General features: G+C 35.3%; 1 protein-coding gene across 1 annotated transcript in view; it reads left to right on the forward strand.

Annotated features, from left to right (window-relative positions):
• DCDC1 (doublecortin domain containing 1) overlaps positions 1–12,335 on the forward strand; it is a 450,202-nt gene that overhangs the window by 194,582 nt on the left and 243,285 nt on the right. Inside the window, exon 9 of the mRNA XM_030918251.1 lies at positions 3,567–3,737. Coding sequence (XP_030774111.1) covers positions 3,567–3,737 — 171 coding nt within the window. The remainder of the gene's footprint in view (positions 1–3,566; positions 3,738–12,335) is intronic.

The following is a 12,335-nucleotide window of genomic DNA, read 5'->3' on the forward strand; positions in this document are numbered from 1 at the left end:
GAGGCTGAAAGCATAGACTAATACTGGATCATCTATCATTTTCATATTTTAAATGTTACAACTTTCTTGTAGGATTAACAGTACTATGGAAAGCACAGAAATTCATTCCAAAAAGTAGTAAAAGAAGGATAATGAGAGAAACCTGTCACTGGATTTTATAGCCTATAAATAATATTCTTTTCTTTTTCACATCTTCTTTCTCTTTCTTCCCTTCTCATTTCCCCCAATCACCTTCTCCTTTTAATTTCTTCCCTCCTTTTCATTTCTTCTTTTCGTTAATTTTGTTTTCTTTATCTCATTTTCTTTTTCTGTTTCCTTTAGGATTCCTCCTGACCTCCCTGTATTGTCCCTGCCTTCCATTCCCATGATATCCAAAGTTTTGTCCAAATTCCACTGGCATGAGGGGCTTCCTTATGAATAGATAATAGAAATTTCTATAGACTCTCATTTGAATTTACAGTTAAGGGCTGACTCTTAGTAACCTACTATATAAGTTATATAGGATTGTAGAGATTTAGCAGAATGCAATGTGTTTATCAGCTTTTGGTAGATTGTGCTGCGTAAGTCAAGGGGCCCAATAGCTGAGTGACTTAAAACAAGTATTCATTTTTTGCTCACCTTACATATTGGCTACAGGTTGTTTGTGGCTCTCACCAGTATGTCTTTCTCAGTCTGGGATACGGCTTGAAGGAGCAGTTCCTATTGGGACATTACTGTTTTCATGGGGTGGGGTGGGCAGGGGGAAGAGAGCGATGGTAGAACTGCACAATGGTTCTTAAAACTTCTGCTAAGAAGTGGCATATATTACTTCTGTTCATATTTCACTGGCCAAAGCAAATCACACAGGAATTCTGATGTCACATATATGTCATATATATTACTAATAGAATTATTAGTAAAGAATGAACAATAAACAGCTGACTTTGATTGAGTGCCAGATGGTAATATCCAGGTACTAAGTGCTGGAAGGTCTGCCAGAGGAAGTCGAGTTTCTGATTAGTGGACTTGGATATAAAAGAAGAATGAGTTATAAAACTATGGCCTAGGCATCCAGGGACATACACTTTAATTTCAGTGCCAGTATTAATTATCTGAGTATCCTCGGCAAATTAACTTTTCTGGGGTGGAATTTCCTCATTTGTGAGATCAGAGTGTTGGGTTAAACATTATCTAACTTACGATACTTTAGAAATGGAAGGGATGTGTGTATATGTGTGCAAGGGGACAGTGAGAAGAGACATTTGGTTAGAGGAGAGGGGTCTGATGGGAATATGAGCCATAAAACCAAGTGGGGATCAGATTATAAAAGGTCTTAGAATCTTGAGTACCAAGCTCAAGAATCTGAGGGAGCAACTAGGGGGTTGAATATACTTTTCAAGGTGTATTAATTTGGTGGAGGTGGCCTAATGGCATGGAGGGGAAGAGATGGAAACAGGGAGACCACTTAGGAGGTATTTTGTTAATCCAAACTGGGGAGGGGGATGAGGGGATTGAGGGCTAGAACCAAAGTATCACTTAAAAGAAATGAAAGAATGGATAGGACATTTACATATTTAGAAGAGGGATCTCCAAAATATAGCCCTGGGGACAAATCTAGCCCGCAGCTTTTTTTTTTTTTTTTTTTTTTTTTGTATACGAAGTTTTATTTTAACACAGGCATGCCCATTCATTTACATATTGTCTGTGTCTGCTTTCCAAATCCAACTGTAGAGTTATATAATTTTGACAGATACCTTATGGCCTACAAAGCCAAAAATATTTACTATGTGACCCTTTTTAAAACAAGTTTGCCAACCCTTTAGAAGAAAGGATTATTTAAATTGAGTAGACAATTTATTACATTGGGACGAATAAGAGAGATATGGGAAACAAAAGTAAAATAGGAATCATTTTAAGTTAACTTGTTTCTATGCATGTAATGCTTGCAAAGGTCTTGGTAAAAGTCAAATGTAATTGAAATGTATATGTAATAGATATACATATAAACTTGAACTAAATAGGTAGAGTAGATAATACATATTTAAGTCATGTGAGTAATAGTGCAAACTGGCTGTCACTAACTTCTCTGAATGCTCTGTAGAAGGGATAGAAACAATGGATTTAACATCAGAATTAGAATATAGGCTGGGGCAAATACCATATTTTTAACTGACAGAGAAGTGGATGAGATGTAAGTACAGGGAAGATACTTTTAGAAGGATTTTCCATTTTATCTGTGAACACTGAAATGAGCTGTAGGATCTATACAGCAAATAGTTTGGAATTTCTGTCTTCCTCCTGTGAAATGGCGATAGAGATAGAAAAGACAGACCAAGAAATAAAAAATTAAAACTTGATATGCAGAAAACACCTAGATTTTAAACAGATTTTAAACAGGAAACACTATAAAAATATACCAGTACATTGACCATTTACTATAGGTTACACAGTGTGCTCTCCATTTTTTCATCTCATTTAATTATCAATATGTAAAGTCAGTGTTATTCTTCATTTGTAGACAATGATTTTATTACCTGTGCAAAGTTTCCCAGTCAGTAAGCGATGAAGCCAGGATTTTAACCCACGTTTTCAATGTCAATGCTCTATTCAAACTTATTCATAATTTGAAATGGGTCTAATTTGGTTACTTTGAAGAATCACAGATGAAGTAGATTTCTGTTCTTCATCTCTTTTGGTCACTACCATAATATCAACCAGTGTTTATGTAAGAATCCAGCCTACTAGAGAGAATATAAGTTACATGAAACAGTGAAGAGTCAAAGAATGGTAATGATTCTTAATTTGTAAACTATATGGGTTAAAATGTTAACTACTGCTATTAATAATCCACAAGTAAGGCTCATATGTCTGTCTAAAATATACAGAGTAGAAGTCTAGAAATTTAAAAATCAAGGTTACAGAATCCTTAGCCTTTGGCGTTTCTGGAAAAACTATATGTTTTATTTTGACATTAATATATATTTAAAATATTTTCCAGAACAGAGCATTGTCTTTGAAGTTATATACATTTTAGAAAATTGCATCTATGAAATGTGGGAAAAAGTATTGGAATATTTGGGAGGAAGATAATAGGTTAATTTTAAAGGTCAACAAAATGATAATGAATTTAATATATATATTGAAAATGTAAATGTTACACATAATAAAATAAAATATTCTAAAAATGAAGATACATATAGTGAAATGAAATATTTGGTTGTAGGTTACATATATTGGATTATTTAAAGTCCTAGGAGGGTTTTATTTTGTTAAGCAGTTTTAAAGTCCTTTGCAAACTTGTCAAATGTATATGTTCCTTTTCATATCCAGAGATATTTTTCATGCAACAATTGTAAAGGGCTACCTATGCCATAATACTGAAGTGAAAATATTAGGCATTTTTTCATAAATAGAAGTAGATGTAGGAATGTATATCTCTTTCATTGTTTTTACTTGAGGATAGATCTGTACTCAAATTCTTGTATTGAAGTCATTTTCCCCCCATCAAGCTAGGTACTCAAAAATCTAATAGGTGTGACATCAACAATTACTTCTCGCTAACAACTCTTGTAATTTAACCCCTTCAGGTGAGCAGGCTGATTGATGAATTGCAGACAGCTATCAAAAGCAACAGAGGTCATCTCTCTAAACTTGGCCCCCAATTACAGGCTGAGCAGGAGCAATTCTCCTCTTATGTCTACCAACACATTAAAAGCCTTCCAGCAAACACGCTTGTCCCAGGAGGCCTGCAGCTCAAGGTGGGTGTCATTCTGTGCCTCTCATTGGATTCAGCCAGAGCGGAAGCCTTCTGCTCTGTTTGAAGACACTTATAACAATGCCACTTAGCTTGAATATTTTTTAATGTTGTCTTCCTCAAACTGGTAATATTACAAGTGGTAATATTATTCAGGAAATAGATTTTAACAGAAAATACCTAGAGGTCTTTGAAATGTGTATTTTTAAGCTTTAACTAGTTTTCAATTCAGAAAAGTAATTGTAATGAAGGAATTTAATCATGTGAACATTTGCACGCTTTTCCAAGAAACAAATTTTTCACAATGGTCATGGTATATTTCAGTTTCTAAAAATAACATTTGGAGAAATGGGCAAGCTTTAATAGTTGACAGACAGTGGCAATAGAAATTGAAGGTGAAAGGCCAGGTGACTGATTGATGTTCAAACTGCATTTCCAAGGAAAAAGATCTGTATTGGATAAGTGTGACACATGTCTGAGTTCACTGGGTAAAATCAATACTTAAGAATATACTGGGAAAAAAGGTGAATTGGTTATTTGTCAGGACAAGATCGCTAAATGTCCTCGACTACTTTGCTATTGCATCTTTGAGAGAGATAAAGAACAACTCATACTTGGCTGAAGTGGTTTTGCTACTAAAAGCTTAGGGAATTTAAATACTTTTGATTTTCATAGCAGACATTCCATGTTAAGTTTGTCAAGTTAATGTTGTCCTATAATTTCATATTCTGCATTTCAAGAAATTGTAGTTAGTAAAATTTGAATTACTCAAAGTATGAGCTATTTCCATTTAAGAAATCATGGTTACTACAACTCGTCATTTCCTTTTGATTATTTTTATGGGTATGTGATAACATTAGAAGGAAATTATATTTTGATCAACTTTCATCTCTGCAATTCCTCTTTCTTGATATTGTTTTATTCTGCAAGTAATATTAGAAACATTATATTTCTATCTATAACATTTCTTTTAATGACATTCCCGTGTGCATTTTGAGTGAGAACATTAGAATGTAAAAATGGACTTTTTGGGAAATGTAATTTCATGTTAAACATGATAATTTATTTCTCATAGTCTGCTAGTCAGCTAAGGGTTTAGGAAGTGATGTTCAAGACATCAAGGTCAAAGGTTTCTATAGTGCAGTAGCATTGTTCTTTTCCAGGTTTTTGACTTGATTACAAATCCATTCTGCAATTTTGCAAAGTACTTGCTATTGATTAAGAGAGAAAAAACCAGGTGAGAGAGTGTGGTTGTTTTCTAGAAGGATGCACTGCTACGAAAAATATATAAAGGGAGGGGGAAGTGTAGTTGCTTTAATGGCATTCATCCTACTCATTTGTATCAGCAACGATTGATATGAACTACAGTGTGACCTGGGGAAAAAAAAGTTTTTTTTTTCCCTCAAGTTCACTGTTTATTTCTGAAGAATTTCTATCACTTATACATATTAGCACATGGGCTGGGTAGCAAATACTTAACTTTAGGATCAGAATTGTCTGTCTCATACATACTCCCTTCTTTGCATTTTACTTTTGTTTTTAATTATTTTTTTAAGTTCTGGGGTACATATGCAGGATGTGCAGTTTTGGTACATAGGTAAACACGTGCCATAGTGATTTGCTGCACCTATCATCCCATCACTTAGGTATTAAGTCCAGCATGCATTAGCTGTTTTCCCTAATGCTCTACCCCCCACCCAACCTCCCCTGATGGGCCCCAGTGTGTGTTGTTCCTCTCCTTATGTCCATGTGTTCTCATTATTCAGCTCTCACTTATGAGAATATGCAGTGTTTGGTTTTCTGTTCCTCAGTTAGTTTCCTGAGGATAAGGACTTCCACCTTCAAAAACCTGCAAAGGACATGATCTCATTCCTTTTCATGGCTGCATAGTATTCCATGTTGTATATGTACCACATTTTCCTTATTCAGTCTATCATTGGTGCACATGTGAGTTGATTCCATGTCTTTGCTATTATAGTGTTGCAATGAACATACACATGCATGTATCTTTATAACAGAATGATTTACTTTCCTTTAGGTATATACCCAGTAATGAGATGCTGGATCAAAAGGTATTTCCAGTTCTAAATCTTTGAGGAATCACCACACTGTCTTCCACAATGGTTGAACTAATTTACATTCCCACCAACAGTGTAAAAGTATTCTTATTTCTTTGCAACCTTGCCAGCATCTGTTTTTTCTTGACTTTTTAATAATCACCATTCTGACTGGCAGGAGATGGCATCTCATTGTGGTTTTGATTTGCATTTCTCTGACAATCAGTGATCAGTGATGTTGAGCTTTTTTTCATATGTTTGTTGGCCACATGTACGTCTTTTCATAAAGAAGTGTCTGTTCATATCCTTTGTCCACTTTTTAATGGGGTTGTTTGTTTTTTCTTGCAAATTTGCTTAAGTTTCATGTAAATTGTGGATATTAGACCTTTGTCAGATGGATAGATGGCAAAAATTTTCTCCTCTTCTGTAGGTTGTCGGTTTGTGCTGATGATAGTTTCTTTTGCTGTGCAGAAGCTCCTTAGATTAATTAGATCCCATTTGTCAATTTTTGCTTTTGTTGCAATTGCTTTTGGTGATTTCATCAAAAAATCTTTGCCCATGCCTGTATCCTGCTTGGTATTGCCTAGATTTTCTTCTAAGGTTTTTATAGTTTTGGGTTTTATAGTTAAGTCTTTAATCCATCTGAGTTAATTTTTATATAAGGTGTAAGGAAGGGATCCAGTTTCAATTTCCTCATTTGGTTAGCCAGTTCTTGCAGCACCATTTATTGAATAGGGAATCTTTTCCCCATTGCTTGTTTTTGTCAAGTTTGTCAAAGATCAGATAGTTGTAGGTGTGTGGCCTTATTTCTGGGTTCTGTATTCTGTTCCATTGGTCTACATGTGTGTTCTTGTACCAGTACCATGCTGTTTTGGTTACTGTAGCCTTGTAGTATAGTTTGAAGTTGGATAGCGTGATGCCTCCAGCTTTCATCTTTTTTAGTTAGGATTGTCCTGGGTGTACAAGCTCTTTTTTGGTTCCATATGAATTTTAAAATAGTTTTTTTCTAATTCTGTGAAGAACGTCAGTGGTAATTTAATGAGAATAGAATTGAATCTATAAATTGCTTTGGGGAGTATGGCTGGTTCAACATATGCAAATCAATAAACATAATTCACCATAGAAACAGAACTAGACAAAAACCACATGATTATCTCAAGAGACACAGAAAATGCCTTTGATAAAATTCAACATCTCTTTATGTTAAAAAACTCTCAATAAACTAGGTATTGAAGGAACATACCTCAAAATAATAGGAGCCATTTATGACACACCCACAGCCAATATCATACTCAATGGGCGAAAGCTGGAAGCATTCACCTTGAAAACTGGTACAAGACAAGGATGCCTTCTCTCACTACTCTTATTCACTCCCTTTTAATGTGCTTTAAAATACTTTCCATACCAGCATACAAAAGAGGAAATTTACATATGCAAAGAAGCCATGTTGTTGTGTTTGTTTAGATTCACTATGCTGTCTAGTAAAGTAGCCACTAGTCACATATGGCTACTTAAATTTTAATTTTAATTAAAATTTAATTTAGTTAAAATTCAAAAAAATATATTTTTCTAGTGGTTTCCTAGGACTTTCCTTATTTTAGCACTAAAAAGCCTGCATCCAGCAAACCAAGATGGTTGGTCAACCTAGTCTTTTCTCCAGAATTCTTTCTCCCACATCCCAGGCATTCTCTTTTTATGATTTTTTTCCCCTATAAAGTACTGAGTTCCATTTGCTTCTGCTTCCTTTCTCCTCAGGTTTCTCCTTTGCAATGTCTAGCTTCTCTCAGAAAATAAGTTCCTCTTCCACATCTCAAGAAACCTGTATATCAGCCCCATCCTCAGGCTTAGAAAAATGATTTTCAATCCTGGCTGCATGTTAGAATCTTCTGGAGGTGTTTTGTTTGTTTGTTTGTTTTTAAGATACCATGTTCCCATCCACAGATATTTTGACTTAATTGGTTTCCTGCGCTAAGACTAACTTCTACCAGCTTGCAGGCACTGATTAAGTTTTCAGGAATTTTGTAAGCCAGTTGTTTTATATAGCCATTATTTAAAAATCATATAAATTTACAATGAAATAGGTCATACACTTCACTTCCTAATTTTAAAATTACATTTTACTATTACCTATTCTCTTGAAGTTATTTAGATCTATTGTGTTTGTTTAATGTAAACACTATATAATGGTGTGTGCTACCGTGCGTTTCTTCCTAAGTTTATTTTCAGTGATGGCTTCTTGTATCTGAAAATTGGCTGTGGTCAGAATATTTATAAAATAGAAATTGGCAAATACTATAAATGAGGGCTTGATTTCATGTTTTATTGATTGTCTAGACTAGGGAGTTGAAATACCACATACTATGGGCCAAATCTGTCTGATTTTTTTGTAAATAAAGTTTTAACGAAATATAGTGACAACTATATGTTTGTGTATTGTCTATGGCTACTTTGATATTACCATAGCAGAGTGGAGACCATATGGCTTGAAAAACCTAAAGTATTTACTATTGGGCCCTTTAAAGAAAAGTTTGTGGATCTGTGGTCTAGATTTAAGTATGTGACAGAAAATATTCACAATGCAGATTAAATTCGAAAGTGCAAAATTTCTGTGTGTTGCATTGTGAATAGCACAAAAATTGAAATATTCTTCCAGTATATGAAAACCATTATCTGATTCAGCAAAGAACTTGCCCTTGTCATTGATTAACAAGAGCAGTCCTACATATGTCTTCTTTGTTTCATTTTTCTCTTATCAACATGGATGAAAATATTAATCAACATCAGGTCAGACCCACACTCATTTCTCAGTTGCAACCATAGAATGGATGTGGATACAAGACTTGGCAAAAATCAGTGAAACTACTTTTGAGAATGAGTTGGCTATGTGGAATTTACAATAAAGAGTATTAGATATTTTGTTATTATCTGCAAATTATATGCTATGTCGTCCTTGTATCAGCAGAATTTATAATAATCACCCCCTTCCTTAAGCAGGCTGCTAAGCATTTACCAGCACATCTTCAGGTGTGGTGCAAGCATCAGCATTTTTTCAAAAGCTCTCAAATGATTTTATTGTATAGGCAGGACTGACAATCATAGCAAGATTACTAAAGCAGCTTTTTAAGCCTCACCAATAGCACCACACAAAGAAATTCTCATTCCAGTTGCCAATTAGCTAAAACTTTTCTCTATACTTTTGTATCAGTAAAATAGGAAAGGCTAGCAGTAAAATCATTTTACTCTGAGAGTGACAAATATCTTAGAATTCGTGATGGTGGTGCTGGGAATGCTGTATATCCTCTCAGGTGGGGAGAACTTGCTAATTCCAACTGAAGACACATAGAACAAAGGCCGCAGTGTCCCATCTTGCATTAGTTCCAGAATCAACTCATATCAGTTACCTAGCTAACCTCTAAATTCCCATGGGTGTATATGGAATGGCCTACCTTCCTTTGGACACCATCTCTAATTCAGTTAACTCTGATTCACTGTGGGCAAGGGCCACATCTTTTCTGATTATGAACAACTTTATCCCACCTTGTGGCATGTACTATCATAGAGTGTTAAATGACTTATCAATAAACAAATACATTTTCCATTTATAATTGAACTTACTGTAACTTACATAGCCCTAGTAAAGCATTTTTCCTGTTTTCTGTTCATTTTAATCTTAGAAAGTATTTGACAAAAATTGAAAGGGGATGATTATCTTTCTAATCTTCTTCATTTCGTGATTCTCATCACTCTGTTACATATATATGTAAGCTCATAGCTCAACTTCAAGAATCAAAATACTGTAGCCAACATCATCTTCTAGAGCAGTGGTCTCAACCAGGGGCTAGAGGCAGGGTGCAATTCAAAATCCTCTGGGCTGCTTTTTCATATTGTATATGGTGTTCTTAGTCTCTTCATTGAGCTTTTCATTCTTATCATGACTTGCATTGATCAGTGAACAATAGCAGCTTTTGATTCTGTCTTAACATTAGAAAATCACCTCTTAAAAGGACACTATTTTTGTGTTCCATGTTGCCTCACTCCCATTTTTGCAATCATGTGACATAATACAGTGACAAGATTAAATGGGCATACAAGATATAAAACTGAGAACAGCCTATGTGTGGATGCTCATTTCTGCCATGGGAAAAGTTCCTTGTTTTTAAAAAATTGAAACATGACACCATTTGAGGAATTTTAGGAAACAGTTGTATCACCTGTAATTGCATTGCTCCTAATGATCATTATCACCTTTCACGTCATTTTCATGTGCACTCATATATCCTATATAGTCACAACCACAGTTTATTTGTATTTGTACTCCAGTACATTCTCCTGCCATCAAGTCATAGCACCTTTTAGGTTGAAATTTCTTACTGTTTTTACCATCAGTGGTTACACTCAATGTGCACCATCATCTACAAAGCCCTTCAGGCAACAAGTTAGTAATTTCTTACTAATCTAAACTTTCTCTTACCCCTGTCACTGCCACTATCCCCAGTCTCTTTGAGAACATCTGCTAGAGCCATGCCTCAGTGACTTCTGCCTTCCTAGTCCTGTTCTTTCCATGCAACTCCTCCTCCTCTTCATTCCCATGGAAATGTCAGCAATGTTAGCATTTCCCTGGGAGGGCAGGAAAGAAAGGATTGATAGGAAAGGGTATTAGCAAATCTGTAGGGGGATGGTGAGTGGAAAAGCTAGTAGGAAGGTGGGTGATTGTGACAGAGAATTGATGAGCAAGAAGAATGTGTGATGTGTGAGTAGGTGGGGGAAAGCATGGGGGAATGAGAGGAAGATGAGTACAGGCACATCCTTTCACTGGAATTAGTGCATTTCACACACAATTGGTCAGTGATGCTCTGAGAGTTGTTTTCTATTTGCTGCCAGGAGAGGCAGATCCAGTTTCTGTGGAACCTAGAGCTTGTCAAGTTTGGGAGCCAGCTTGGGGTGGGGAGCTCTCTTTGAAATTAGGTATGAAAATGAATATTTATTTAGAACGAGAAAGTAAATCGCAACAAATCGATGGAGTGTTGGCAATTCAGGCTCTTTCTTCTGGGTCTTTTTTAGGCAGCTAATCAGAAATACTTACACAGAAGTATTTTATGATTGATATCTAGCTTCCCCTTCCACCTGTGACAACTTCCAGAACTCTTAGGACCTAGAATGTCTCTAGTCTTCTTTACCTTCACTTAAATCCACTCTGACCATGAGCAAGAGAAATATGGTGGGATTTAGTAACCTGGATAATAACAAGATTCATAGCACTCTGATTTGGAGATATTTTTAGGCTATTTTTATATTGTTTAGTTATAGTGTTCTCTTCTATTGTAAGTAAATTTAAGCTTTGCTAAAGGGATAATTCAGAGATTTCTTTTTAAAGGATGTCTTCATGCAGCATCTAGTTCATCATCCAGGTTGTATGCATCTAACAATTTTTATTCTGCCAATGACAGAAAGAAAGAAGATTTTAAATAAATAGTCCAGTAAATCCACATATTATCAAATACCCGTTGTCCAGAAGACATTGTACTAGGAACTGTGGGAAGATGCAGAGAAACATAGAACACCTTTTTGGCCCAAGGCCATGACTATTTTCATACAATTAGAAATAATATGACAACACTATGAACAGATTAGCAAAACCAATCTGTTCATCTTCTTACCTTTTTACTACAATTCCATTATTTTAAGTTTCCAGGCCTCTTTATATTTTGAAAATGGGCTAATTTGGTTGGTAACAGAAAATATGTGACTTTCCTATGCATTGAACACTTAAATTTATTCTTTGAATGGCACAAAAGCACCATGACAGAAGTTGAGATTTGCCTTCTATTTTGTGGTCATTTTTTAAAAAGTTTAAAGTTTCCGATCATTCATTTGTATTAATAGAAAGCTTATTTTAATATTTAGGAATCTATGGAACAATTAAATGATAACTGAGGTCAGCTGCACATGAAAATGTGGCAAGATTTTTTTTGGTTGGTGTTTTCACTGTTCTGTGTGCATATTACATTATTTCCATTGTACATTCCTTGATCCTTGTCTTTCTTATTTAACCACTTTTCCCAAACATGTGTTTATAACCCCTAGGATGTTCTGTTATGTCACCTAAGTTATTTGAATAAACAATGGTAAACAAATATAGGATATGGCCTAGGTACAAGTAGTAAAACATGACAACATTTGAAAAGGAATTGTGGTGAGGGTAGCAAAATTGGAATATTCAAGGTTATTGTGATTTCGAGAACATTCACTAAAGGTTGGGCAAAAATGTAATGAAGATGATCAATTTTCATACGTAGGGTTTATGACAGTAGGCAATATTGGACCACCCATTTTAAAGGTAAAGAAACTGAGATCCTACAAAGACTTTACACATCTCATGTGATAGCTAATTAGTGGCAGGTGCTGAAATCTCTTGACTCTTTTTGCAGCCCTATTTTCCATCTTGCCACCACCTTTTCTTCCTCCTGTCCTCACTGCCCCCCTCCTTCTCCTCCTTCTTGTGGATTTTGGGGGGGAAATGCCAGTGTATTCATACTAGCCTATTT

Source organism: Rhinopithecus roxellana, chromosome 15 (assembly GCF_007565055.1).
Source record: "Rhinopithecus roxellana isolate Shanxi Qingling chromosome 15, ASM756505v1, whole genome shotgun sequence".
Taxonomy (NCBI): Eukaryota; Metazoa; Chordata; class Mammalia; order Primates; family Cercopithecidae; genus Rhinopithecus; species Rhinopithecus roxellana.